Genomic DNA, 13154 nt, shown 5'->3' with positions numbered 1-13154 from the left:
TCGTCAGCTTGGAGTATATTTACAGTTTATGTCCAACTTTCAGCGTGTGCATTGTGTTTTACTCCCATAGATCAGAATAGGGCCTTTCAAATCTATTCAAGCACCAAAATAATTTTTCTAGTATTGTAGGAAAAAAAAATAGCCTTTCTGTAGTTAAGGCTGAAATTTTTTTTCCTTTATAAGCTTAATTTTGTTCCCTTCCGCTTTCATTTGAGAAACATAAAAAATGTTCTTTTTGCTTCACATTTTGCATGTGCAGCCAGTGCTGAGTGGATAATGATTTACCCAAATTTCACAATTCGCTCAAACTCTGCATGAGATAGGTGGTTTAGAATAAAGTAGGTCTTAATCATAAAAAAAGAAGTCTTCCAAGCATTTTTTGCCTTTTTTTTTCCCCATTAAAATAACTTGTACTAGAAACTTGTATTTCAAAGTTCTCAGGAATATCTAAGACTACTTTTGCACTGAGAAAGGGTAAATAGGAATGACAAAAGGGCTGCCAATGATAAATTTTCAAGAATAATTAATGAAATATAAGCTAAAATTAAATGCAAATAGAAGGAATTATGATTTTTGGAAGGCTGATCTAGAGAAATAAACAGTTAATTTAGGAAAAAAAGTTTTATCTTGACCCCACTGCAGACAATGACAACACTTATATTTATTTATTTATTAGCATATGGTTCTTGCACCCAACACTTATGAGAGACCCTCAAGACCTCTGAAAATAAGCCAATCACAGCTTGTGCCCAAATGGCTATGCTGTCTTGCTTCCCCAACCTCACAGGCGGGGCTTCTTCCTTCACCAGCCCATGCTCTTCCCTGGTGCCTTCTGTTGTGTACTCGCAGTCACTACAGACTGTGCCAGGGCATGTGCTGACAGATAAATAACATATTGCTGGTTGGCCATGGGGAAGGGTCAGTGCTGCATTGGGTCCCCAAGTACCAGGAACCTCTTAAGCCACAGCCAGCCCCAACACTACCTAAAGCAGGGGAAGCTCAATCTGCCACATGGCTACATCTTCCCGTGACCTCTGCTGCTACGAGTGTTTGCGTTACCACATGGCTCACCAGATCAGGGGGCTGATCTGGGTGGAAAACAACTCAGCAAAACAAGATGTGATCTGAAGTGTGTGATGGGGATAGACAAGAGGGAGCAGAGAGAGCTGACAAGCTATTAATCACACTACACCCCTCAGCCGCACTGAGTGAGCAGTGTAAGGCTTTCTCCAACAAGATTTTAGTTGTATTTATTGAATGATTTATTTCAGTGACATTGCACAGTATATCAGAAACAAATGCTCAGTATTTTTGTTTTAGCACCTTTCTCCTCCATGGGTTACTGGAAATAAGGTCCCTGTTTTATACATTGCTGCAATGCTGTTTGAATGCACTGAAGAGTACTTTATAGAGGAAGGAGACCTATTTCAGTTAATCTGAGAGCATGAATTCCCTTTAAGCATGAGATAAAGCATGAACAGAGGATTTCATGTGAAAAAAGGGAAAGCTAAACTTCACATTATGATGAGACATGGACACATCTGTGCATAAAACCAATTACAAAGTCAATGATCTGCTTGGCACATTTTTCAGCACTCCACAAACTGTAAAATGCTGCAGCCTTTTAATTTGAAAGATTTTCACATCTTATGCTCATACAGTCCTTTGACTACTTAGAAAAAAATTAATCTGAAAATAACCCATCATCAGTGTGGAAAGAACAGAGTTGGGTAGGTGGCATTGTTATAGGGATGATGTTATGTTGGCAGAGGCTTTGTCTCTTCATTTTATTGTGTTGTGTTTTCTCTTACGATTAGTCCCAGTTGGCTATTATCTGCTTCCTAATATTTTATACGAAGTCCTGTATTATTTTCATTTTAATTAAATGACTGAAACGTAATTTAAAGAAATACCCACTTACAGATGCATGCAAAACTCCTTGCAGAAGGTGAAGAAAGAAGCCTAGACATTAGTCTCCAGTGTGGGTCAGTTTGGTAGATTTGCTTTTAAGTATGAATATTCTGCCTCATCGACGTTTTGACCCAAAGTTCAGCTTGTTTTCCTCACTTTTTACTTTTTTTCCTCCATCTTACCCATAATTATTTGACCATGACAATTATTTTGGGATTCATTTAGCACAACAGACAGTACTATTTGATTTGACCATGCTGCATGACAAGTTTTTTTATACCTTCCTGTATGGACAGATTGTACAGAAAAGAACCAATACTGTACTAACCAACTCAGCATACTTCTTAAACAACAGGTCCAACTTCTCTTCTGGAGTATTCAGTTTATTCAAGCTTTGCATCAGTAGGGTGGCTTCTTTTCCTTCAAAAAAGAAGAAGAGGAGATTTTATGGTAGTTTGGTTGATGTTCTGTTATAAAATTGGTTGTTTGATGCATGGATCTGGAAAAACTCAGAGAGAAATGAGGTATTTTGGAAGGAAAGGAATATTTTTTGCTATGAACTTCTGGGGTTTTTGCCATAAGAACAAACATGCTAGAATCTTCCTCCATTTCAGACCTCAGTAATGTGCTCTATTCTAGCAACAGCGTTATCTGTGAAATGCTTTTGTCCTGTGTAATCTGATTTTCATTGAATGTTTTTGCAACATGTTTAGGTCACATACATGGCACATGTGACTGAAATAGGGAGAGAAAGGGCCTGGACCCTGAAGGCCCAGGAATAGATCTCTTTGCAAGTGAAAGCAGATCAGAACTGGTGTACTCAGCTCCTTTGCTGCTCAAGCAGCATACATGTCATACATGTCATACATGACATAAGGAAGATTAAGTTAGGTACGGAGACTGTGGTGTGGAAGTCAACAATCAGAGAGTAGTAGGTACTGCCAGCCAGGTATGAGCTACATGATACTGGTGTAAATCAGTTCCATGAGTTGGTGAATAGAGTATGTATACCAGAGAAAGTCTGATAGCTCTCTGGGGTGTGAATAGCTAAATCACTGCATAGCCATTTAAGTATTGCTTCTCCTCTGATACCTCTCAGTATTCATTTCAGCCCCAAGCAAGAGCTTGAGCTTGAACACTGTTTGTTCATCAAATACAAAGTGTCCCTGGCATCCCTGGAGATAAGGTTGGCTGTGGTGCCAGGGGCTTAGATGTGCTTTTCCAAATGCTCCCCTTTCCCAAGGCTGTGAGACAAAATCTGCTTTCTGCTTTAGGCTGGACTTTTTCCATTTCAAGTCTAGTGCAGTCCAGAAGTACTGTCAGTGGAGAAAATCCTTTTTTTCACACTAAATTCTCTCTACAGCATCTGTATAAATAAGTTGAAGAGAGCTAAAATCAAATCCTAGTGTGAAAACTGTTGCAAGTGCAACTGGAGCACTGTGTGTTGGTAGGGTTTTCAGTGAGCTTGCTGAGGTACCAATAACTGCACCAAAGCCAAGGCAATAGAAACTGAGGAACTTTCTTCTGGAAATTCAAGGAATTTGGGAATAAAATCTATAATCTGTCCTATGATTAGTGCCTTGCCTGTAAGAACATTCTGTGGTTATTTCTCTACAGGCTTAGTCTGTGGTTGGGTTTGGGTTCTCATGCAAAGCAGAAGCTTGAAGATTGGCCAGAGTTAAATGCAGGAAGGAAAATAAATTACATGTTTGTTAGATTGGAATGTGACTACATTGCTCTCTAGTGGCTGCCCAGCAGAAAGGACAAGCTGTACAAAAACTTGCTGAGACTTCTTTCTAGCTCAGCTAACAGCCCTGGCAGGGCTGAAGTGCTCTCTAAGCACTGTGCTTAGAGAGAATAAATGTATTAGTTTATTTTGTATAGTCCATAACGAGTCCAGAGGCTTCCTAAAATTTGCTAAATCAAAAATAACCTGGGCATGACAGTGAATTTGTTCTGCAGGTTCCCACGCCACATAGTAGCACCATTAGCACCTTTGTGACTGGTGAGTAGTCATACCTGAGGAAGCAGGAAAAGAATACTGAGGCACAAACGAGAGACTGGGTTTTCCTTTGTCTGAGAAGTGACTTTGTGCAGTCTGACTTTGTCAGACTGACAGCTGCGGATAACCACTTTGGGTGGCTCAGTAGTACATTAGATTTGTGTGATACAATCCTAAGCTCTTTTCTTTTTAAAAGGACTAATATCTGATCCAGCCTACATGTTGGGTAATGCAAAAAAAAATTATTAGTTAGAGAAAAGATGTAATGGTCACTGTAATTTTCAACGGTAACTGAAGATTCCTATTATCCATGGCAGAGACTTAAAATGGAAAAGAGCAAGGGAGTTCTTACTTGTGTTTGCAGAAGGGCTGTGTACGTAAATACTTGCCTAGTCCTTTCAGGATTTTCTTCTCCAGCTTTTGCTCCTTGTTGCCGCTGGTCTCCTTTGCTCTGCAAGCATCCCCAGGAGCCAGCTTCTCTTTCTCACTCTCCTCATTTCCATCTTCATACTCTGCATCCTCCAAGATGCCTTGCTCTCCCTTCTTAGGCTTTTCAGTTCCTGTAGAAGTGTTTTCCTTCTCCATCAGGCTCGTGGCAGACCCGTAGGTTTTAATGATGTCCTCCAGCTGCCGGCTCAACTCCTCTGAGATGTCACACGTGGCTTCTTCGGGCCCGGCACTTGGCTGCTCTGTGGGGGCTGGAGCAGGGGACACCAAGCCAGGGGCAGGTTTGTCCCCACTCTGCCCCTGGGTATCCTGCTCAGGTGATGTCGGAGACTGGTCGTTCTCCATTCCTAGTGCAGTACCTGACAGCAAACAAATGGAGGGTTGACTTAAAAGCACACAGAATTAGTCATCGAACTGTTCCCAAAGCTTGGCCAGCATGTGAGTGATTTTGTGTGAAATTTGGAATGGCATCTCATCCATTAGCTCTGGCTTGATAAATATATCACACTTAAATAAATAACCAAGGTGATTTGCCTGCAAGGAGAAAAGCAAATTATATACTTTCCAAGAGAAAAACCTACCCAAATCTATCACTTGAAAATGGAAAACCTCCTATTCCCATTGCCAGCAATGACAGATGAAATGACACCTGAGTCACTTATACCATTTTCCTCCCTGCACACCATTTACCACGTTTACTTTTCTTGATCTGTTTACCTGCAACGCTGGCTACCGATATAGGCAGCTTCACTTCAGAGCTGCATTAGTTTCATTTCCTATTTTTCCCCTGTCAGCACATGTTAAGTCAATAATCATGAAAAATATTTTAAATGAAACTGGTGCACTGAAAATTGTGCTGTGCCCTTGGAAAGCCCAGCATGGTGCTTGATGTACAAGAGATCTGGTTTGGTACTGTCACAATAACAGCAAAGAATAAGATAAACAGCTCTAAACCCCCCTTCTCTTGTACTTGCTGCATGATGCTGACATCTTGTTTGACAAAGTACAAAAATAAGAATAAATCACAGTGAAATAAAACCAACCAGACATAACATGGTTTGATAGTCCATGGTGTTTTCCAGGATGCATTTCAGCTAATTTATTCCCAGTTTGCAAAGGGAAGCTTTTGATTTCTCATGTCTCTGAGCAGCTGCAGTGAGCCAGGCAAATACAGAGTCCCAAACATACCTGTGTTTCTTCAGAGCCTGCTCAGTTTACCCAGAACCTGGCAATGAGGGTGTCAGCAAGAGCATCCTAGGCACCTGCTTCTGGCTTCTGAAAGGTGTGGGCCAGCAGAAGCTGCATGTAGCTAAAAAACTCGGTGTAGAGAAGGCTCCTTCCCTCTCAGAGTGCCAGCAGAGCTGCTGGCACCACTGTGTTGCCCTCAAGAAGTAGTGCAGAGGGGGTGCACAGGTGGGCCTTGCTCTGCAACTAGCCTCTACTTCTTCTTGACTGCAGACTATACTCTTTTCAACCATGAGCCCTTTCTCGGTCTTCTTCAGGCTGATTTTTGTTCCTCTCTTTAATGATATGATTTACAATGGTGCCAGTGGGGAAGGAAGAGAGGAAGAAGCTTGTTTGGTTGGTTCTGTTCTAGCATCTGAAGCAGTTCCTTTCTTATTTTTTAAAAGACAACTTACTTTGAAAACATGGAGCTAACTGGGAAGCATTTTGTTCCCTGTTCATGCTGGCTGTAACATATATCTTCTATAGTGTCTAAATTTCTTCAGCTTTCAAAATTGTAAACTAGCATGGCCAAAGGTGGTATATGATAAGAGAGATGTCATTTATTGTAATAAATGACTTGATGTTTTTTATTAAACTCTCCCCAGTCAAAGTGATGTTTGCAAGTGAAGTGATGGCCATCACTAAAACAATGTTTTTCAAGATTTGATTTTCTATATGACTAGGCTTGCAGATAAGATAGTCAAATGAGTTATCATCTCTCAAGCAAATAATTGAAAACTTTGACTGGGGCTCAGGATGTGCTTGAAAACTCATAGCCATAAATCCATGCCCCTGCAGTCCTCCCATAGGTACAACTTGCGAGAAGAAATGGCCTAGGCAGTTGTCTGGACCTTGTTTCACAGACCCTTCAGACAGTTGCATTCCATTCTGTCCTCCTTGTGGCATTGTCATAATATCACTGCAAAATGATTGTCAAATTATATCTGTCTGATTTGATGTCATACTGAGTTTAACTTACACTGAAACATAAGACCTTATGTATGCAATTTAGGTAAATAATTCCAGATAGCATGAATATTAGCCTATAGTTTATGATCTTTTTTTTAACTAGGGCTAATTGATTGCCAAATAATTCATGGTCACTGAGAGTATTGTAAATGCTAAGCTAGAAGCTCCACAAAGTATGTGTTTATCTCTGACATGTTCAGTCTAGTGTTTACAATTGTAATCATTAATTTGAGCTAATTGGCAGTAGGAATCAATCAGCTAGAAAACCCAAGATCACCAGCTCTTATTTAGGCAGAACAAAACTCTCTGTTTTTTTAATATGTTCATCACAGAAGGAGAACAGGATTGCAAAATGTTCCATTTCCAAACATGAACTTCTCTTCTGACTATCTCCCTCTCTTTGTAAGAAGGCACAAACTGATGTTCTCATCACACCTCAACTCTCTCCCTTACATGCCTCCCAACTCCCAGCTTCATCTCTCACGGACCAGCACTGTCTGGCTAAAGGTTTCCTCTTACATTAAACACGAAGTATTCCTGCAAATACAGTAGGCTTTAAATCAACAATCGATCTATGCATGGTGTTGCTCAGTAATAAGGGAAAAGCATGGGTGAATGAAAGAGAAACTGGATTGTTAGAATCAAGATGTTTACAAGCTGGCCTTGCAGGAAATCATCCCTAACATACTAGCTAGAAGGAGATTAGTTATAATCAGTCTCTGAAACGATAGCAATGTGCATCCTCTGAGGTCCTGTCCACAAGCCCAGAACAGTAAGCAGGCAGGAACCCCGTAAACATCCAGCAATGGACCTTTAACCCAAGGATGCCCACCTGCTGGGTCATACCAGAGATTGTATTTACTCACACAAATAAATATCCAAATGTTTTACTTTGTTATTCTTCAGGCGAAACCAGAGGTCTGATAAATTCTTTCCAGCACAAACACAATGCCTGTGAAGACTTCTGTACCTTCTTTTGCACAACAGCTTCCACAGCTTCATGGAGTTTATTTTGAGGGAGACAGAGCAGCTCTCGTCCACTGATCGTTGCCTGCTTACAGCCTTTGACGCTGGGAGATTTTACTGCATTTGGCCCTGGTTCTCCTCATGCTCCAGCCTGTTTAAGCTTGATGCAGATAAGGAATTCTGCCTTATCAGGTCATAAAAGACTTTCAGTGCCAATTTCACCAAGACCCAAAGTGTTTACATTATATATTATCTTAGACACAGTAATGCCTAAAAATTAGGTGACTGAGTCCAGAAGAGGAATTCTTTGGTTTCTCAGACTTGCCTAATTTTAGACTACCCACCTCGTGAGTTTTGCAACTCCTGCTACCATTACTGTTGCCTCCAGGTACCTAAATTTCCAACACAGCCTTATCCTGTTTTATGGTAAAGGGGAGGACTGACCAGTTATCTGAGTGAGTCTGACGAATGCATCTTGTTTATTCTTTTCCTCCTGCGTTCCCAAATTCTGGACCTGTTCCACAGCTCTGAGATCAGCACCTTTCTTGGCCCTGGTGCTTTGGACGGAAACTTGACCCCAGACACTTTTGGTTGCTGCTTCTACAGATAGTCACTGTGGCCCTCCTCTTCTCCAATGGGAAATACCCTCAAGAGCCAGAGGGTGTTGCTGCCTCACCTCTGTGAGAAAGACTCTTCTGCATTCTCCTCCTTCCTCTTTTAAAAACTTGGGAAAACCCAGGAGAGCAATGGAGCTCTCAGAATAGCTAAGCACACAACACAGCCGCAGCTGCACTCAGAGGCAACAGCAAAAGGTGTGCTGCTCAGATCAGTCTCGTTACATGCTGAGTTTGTTTGTCTCTGATTATATCCCTTAATATTTCACACTTGCAGCACAACTTGCCTTCACTGCGCTTTAACAGCCGGAATTTCCAAAGTAAAAGGTCAATAGGCAAGAGTCAATGACTGATTTAGCAGAGCTGCAACAGCCATCCCTCTGCTGCTGGGGCAGCTGTTCCCATGCTGGGCTGCACCAGCCCACCTCGCACTGCTGGAGCCAACACTGCTGCCCAGGGACACTCCTGGCATGAATAAAACAAAAATTAAATGTTTTCTTCTTAGCTTTTCTTGCAGGTTGTCTTAAAGACTGTCACAGAGTTTTGTTTATCTTTGTTAGACAGTGTGCTTCCCCTTCCTTTTCATGGAATTTGTTTCCCCCTTTCCTTCTTGCAGCTTGAACTTCTAGAGGTTTTACAAACTGTTCTATATTTAGCTTTTGCCTCCTCATGTATCCAGCAGAAGGACACATGGCACCTGCTCTGCAGCCAGGAGCTATTTTAAGCATTTCTAAAATGGGTAATGGGATGGGTACTCAGCACTTTATGCTCAAAATTCACATATGCACACAATTCTCTAAAACAAAGCTTTGCATACACTTGTATATTTGCAGTGAACATATGCTGATAAAATCAGAATTCTTACCTTGACATAACACTAGATTGAACTAAAGTAACATGTCAAAGCAGAAAACATTCAACTCTGGAATGGCCCACACTACTGTAGCTCCAATTACTCTCCAGAAAAATACAAGTACCTTTTTATAGTCTAGACACCACCCTATGTATTACTTCAGAAAGTGATGATAAAGCCAGCTACATGCTACATTTGAATAGCTTTATGATTTATACACAATTTTCTAGTACAAAACCGAACAAAAGTTTGGAGGTTTCATGGCAGGTTTCCATACAGGCTCAGAAGCAGACTCAGAGACTTTCTGAAGTCCCCTGCCTCACCTCACGTTCAGCACCTGCGTCTTGATCACTTACTGTTGTAGCAAACCAGCCATGGCCCCTTGTCTCACTTCAAGGCAAGCTCTACCAAAATAATCTCAAAATTTTTTGATCACTCTTAAAAGAAGCATTTCTTACTTTCACCAACAACCCTTGACACTTGCCCATTTTCCTCAGGTGTCACATGGTGCCCAGGCTTTTAAGGCTATTCCTAGAAAATGTGTGCTGACAATCCAAAAGGGAAGTACTCACATTAAAGCCCTTGCACCGTGCCACCAAGCAGTGACTGTAAGGAAGCTATTCATCTAACTTACCAGAGCAAAGAGAAGAGCTGAGCAGAGAAAAAAAAAGTCAAGCAGAAACCTCAGACAAGGGCACACCAGCAACAGGACACTGCCTCTGTAATCTTGCCACCGAGGGAAGAGGGACGGGAAGACCAAACGAGGAGGGAAGGACAGAGTGACACAGCAGGAGCAAGCACTGCAGGGACTGAGTGCACACTTTGTAGGGGACAGTCTCTGATAGGTGCACAGGGAAGCTGCCTGCTGGCTGGCAGCGTAAGCTAGCTATGCTGGCTGTTCCCTGCTCTCACAGAGATAGCACAAGAGGTTAGAGACTCGAGCCCTCTGAAAGAGAAAATAAAGGAAGGATACTTACACAGCTGCTACCCTTCAAATTTAAGTCTTAATCCCTCAACTGCTTGACTTGTTGTGTGGTGTGAAATTTGTCTGTATTGACTATGGATTGGTCAAAATTGGTTGAATTTTTCTGTCTGTCTCTATCGCAAAGACTGGGATGGCATTCCATAATGTGAACTCCCAGCTGTGACTGCCCTTTGCAACCTGGGATTTGGGCAGGATTTGTTAAAAACAGATTGATTCTTAATCACAGACTCACTGGCTGGAAGGGACCACAGGAGGCCTCTAGTTTAACCTCTTGCTTAAAGCAAGCTCATCTCTGATCTCAGACCAGGTCTCTCAGGGCTTTATATTAGTCTTAAAAACCCCCACAGACAGAGACTGCATGACCTCTCTGGGAAGCCTGTTCTGCCTGACTGTCATGGTGGTGAAAGTTTCTCTTTACCTAGCCTTAACTTCCCTTGTTCCAGATTGTGCCTTTTGCCTCTTGTCCTCCCACTTTACACCTGTATGAAGAGCCTAACTCTGTCTTTTGATAATCTCCTCCAAAGCTGGCTCTTCTCCAGGCTGAACATCCCACTTCCCCCAACCTCTCCTCATGGAACAAGTGCTCCAGCACCAGCCATCATGGTGCTCCTCCAGTGAATTGACCAACTTCTCCCACTGAGGCAGCAAAGCTAATGGAGTAGGCTGGTGTAGCTGCCCCGCTGATCCTAGCAGCTCCCAAACAAGTGCTCTTATTGCTGTCAAGGTAAGCTGCCTGACCCACTTTCTGCATGTTACCCTGCCACCCTGCCAGCTCAGGTTGGCCCAAAGTTGTTGACACAAACAAGCAGGGTGCTCCACCAGGGAGCTCAGCTGCACACTGGTTATGCAGCTACCAGTATTTCCCGCTTCTGTGACCCACAAGCCACTCAGGCAGCATTTTGAGATGCCAGATCACCTACGGACCATCTGCCGCCCACTCCCTAGAAGGAGATGTAGGCCACTTTAATACACAGATATGCAAACAACGGAGAAATGATAGGCTGGTGCTGGAAGTGGCAGCCAGGGCTATGGAAGAGAAACTGGACTTGGTCTGCAGTGAAAAAAAATAAGGCTCAGAACAACAATACATGGAAAAACACATGTATACTACAATGATTTGGAGTAAGCCTTCAAACTGAACCATGGCACTAGAGGAACCAGAAATGTTTTGTGCCTAATTTACAAGGCATGTAAGAGAAAACAGTACTGCACAGCTCAGTATCAAGAAGTACCAGTTCAGAAATAGCCCATGTGTTACCAGCATCCCAGACTTTCACTGGAGAGGACTAAAGGTCTTGTTATATTTGTGGAGGCAGAGTCTATGGGACAAAAAGTTCACACTTGGAGTGGTTTCTCCTTAGTCTTATTTCTCTGCTTGGAAAAGGCAGCTCCTAGAGTCTGGGCATGTGTGGGCATTGCGGCTTAAGGGAAAATCAGTTCTTACAATCTTCTTCAGACACTGATGGTGGCTCAGTGGTGGTCCTAAGGAAGTCAAAGATTTAAGGGTAATGAAAAGGAGCTTGCAAGGCCAGGGGCTTCTGCAGCAAATCTTGCAGAGAGAGTTGGAAACTGGCTGGACGTGTTTTGAGAGAAGATAAAGCTCTGGGGATGTTTGTAACAGGGAAGCGTGAAAGAGCAGAATACCAGTGAAGATAAGAGAGTTTGTGTGGGCTCTTCGTGCTCCTCCTGATCTGATTGGAGAATTCTCCTGTTTCAGTCCCCTGTTCATTTTTCTGTTGAAATAAAAGCAGCTCTGAGATCAAAATGCACAACTGAGCTACCAAGGAGCTCAGTAACAGCTGAGATGCAGAAAGTTACTCCAGCATATCCAAACTCCTTAGCAAACACAAGGCAAGACACATTCAGCTTTGCTTTCTTTCACTGGTGGTATAGCTATTACATGTCAGCTCATTTTTTTCAGCAGCCTGACAGCATCCACACAAAACCCTTATCACAGCTCAAATGACATGCTGGGATTCACTGGGCACTGGGAACTTGGTTGTGTCCCTAAGACATCAGTGTGTACTGATAACAGGAAATTAGTTGGGATCATCATTATAAAAATTAGTTTGTAGTACAAAGCTACATATTCTGAGTTGTTCCTAAATAAGCAAGTACATAGAACAGTCTCTGGTACAGTCAGGAAATAGAAAGAGGCAGACAAATTCTATGTTCCTGAGTTTGTGGGGAGTATGTGGGTGTTACTTCAGAAGATGAAAGGGATCTGATGGATTTTGGCCTGTGAATTGAAATAACCACCTTAGGAATCGAAAGTGAAACTCAGACAGAGAAATTTAGAGGAGTGTGTTGAAACTACCACGCAGGCAATTTACATGCTGAGGACAACCAACTGACTGGCACTCAGACTCTGCACACTGGGATGGTTGCATCTGGCAAACTGAGGAGAGAGCTGACCAAAAATGCTCTCTGTGAAATCTGCACTGTTTCTGAGGTTTCTGCTTTTGCAATGCTTTCAGCATTTCATGTCCCTATTTAGGGGAAGAGAAAGAAATCTTTCTCTAAGACATGAGAAAGAAGAGAAATGCACCTTTGTTACATTAAAGCTAGATGACTCCTTGAAAATTCGCAGTAACAAAGCTGAATTTATCTTACAGGTGTGTTCAGCTGTGAACTGGATTGCATATCAATAACTCTACACTCTCTTTGTTGCTTAGTGGTATTTACACAAAGATCATTAGGCATGTTACAGAGAAACTATCTGTTTCTGGGTTAAACATATTGAGTAGCAACATAAATCTACTGAAGATACAGGCTTCCCAGGGAGGAAAAAAATTTCCACTTATATTTATCATTTGCTCTATATAATATTCAATGTGTTCAGCCTTACCAAACAGAAGGATAAGTTCACCATTAAGTCAAGGCTATTGAAGCTTTTGGGGTTTCTTCCTATCTTTCTCTGACATACTTTTTCCTTTCTTTGTCTAGGCCATTTTCCTCAATTACAAGATTCAGGTCTCACATGCTGATGCTCCCTGCTCTCCTCCCTTCCTCCAGTGCTAATGTGCTTTTGGGAGTTTTGTGTATTCTTTTTGTGTCCCATAGGAAGGTTTAGGTAAAAGACCAGTGGTTCATGTTTAGAGTCTCTCTCTCTCAAATGCTCAAGGGCTTTAAAAAACTCAGTCTCTCTCTGAAGGCAATACTGTGTTGGTTAAAACCACT

General features: G+C 42.1%; 1 protein-coding gene across 3 annotated transcripts in view; it reads right to left on the bottom strand.

The window, feature by feature from the left end:
- The window catches only part of TXLNB (taxilin beta), a 33576-nt gene extending 23765 nt beyond the window's left edge, over positions 1–9811 (bottom strand). The window contains exons 1-3 of one of the 3 annotated variants that reach the window (XM_064649319.1): positions 9624–9811; positions 4303–4719; positions 2240–2331 (exon numbers count right to left, since the gene is read on the bottom strand). In XM_064649319.1, the coding sequence (XP_064505389.1) occupies positions 2240–2331; positions 4303–4705 (495 nt within the window). In that variant the 5' untranslated portion in view covers positions 4706–4719; positions 9624–9811. The other 2 variants (XM_064649317.1, XM_064649318.1) reach the window with 2 other exon arrangements.
- Positions 9812–13154: the final 3343 nt, after the last annotated feature.

The sequence above is a fragment of the Pseudopipra pipra genome, chromosome 3 (genome assembly GCF_036250125.1).
Source record: "Pseudopipra pipra isolate bDixPip1 chromosome 3, bDixPip1.hap1, whole genome shotgun sequence".
Lineage (NCBI taxonomy): Eukaryota > Metazoa > Chordata > Aves > Passeriformes > Pipridae > Pseudopipra > Pseudopipra pipra.
Note: the sequence above shows the minus strand (reverse complement) of the source record. Positions and strands in the feature narration are given on the sequence as shown.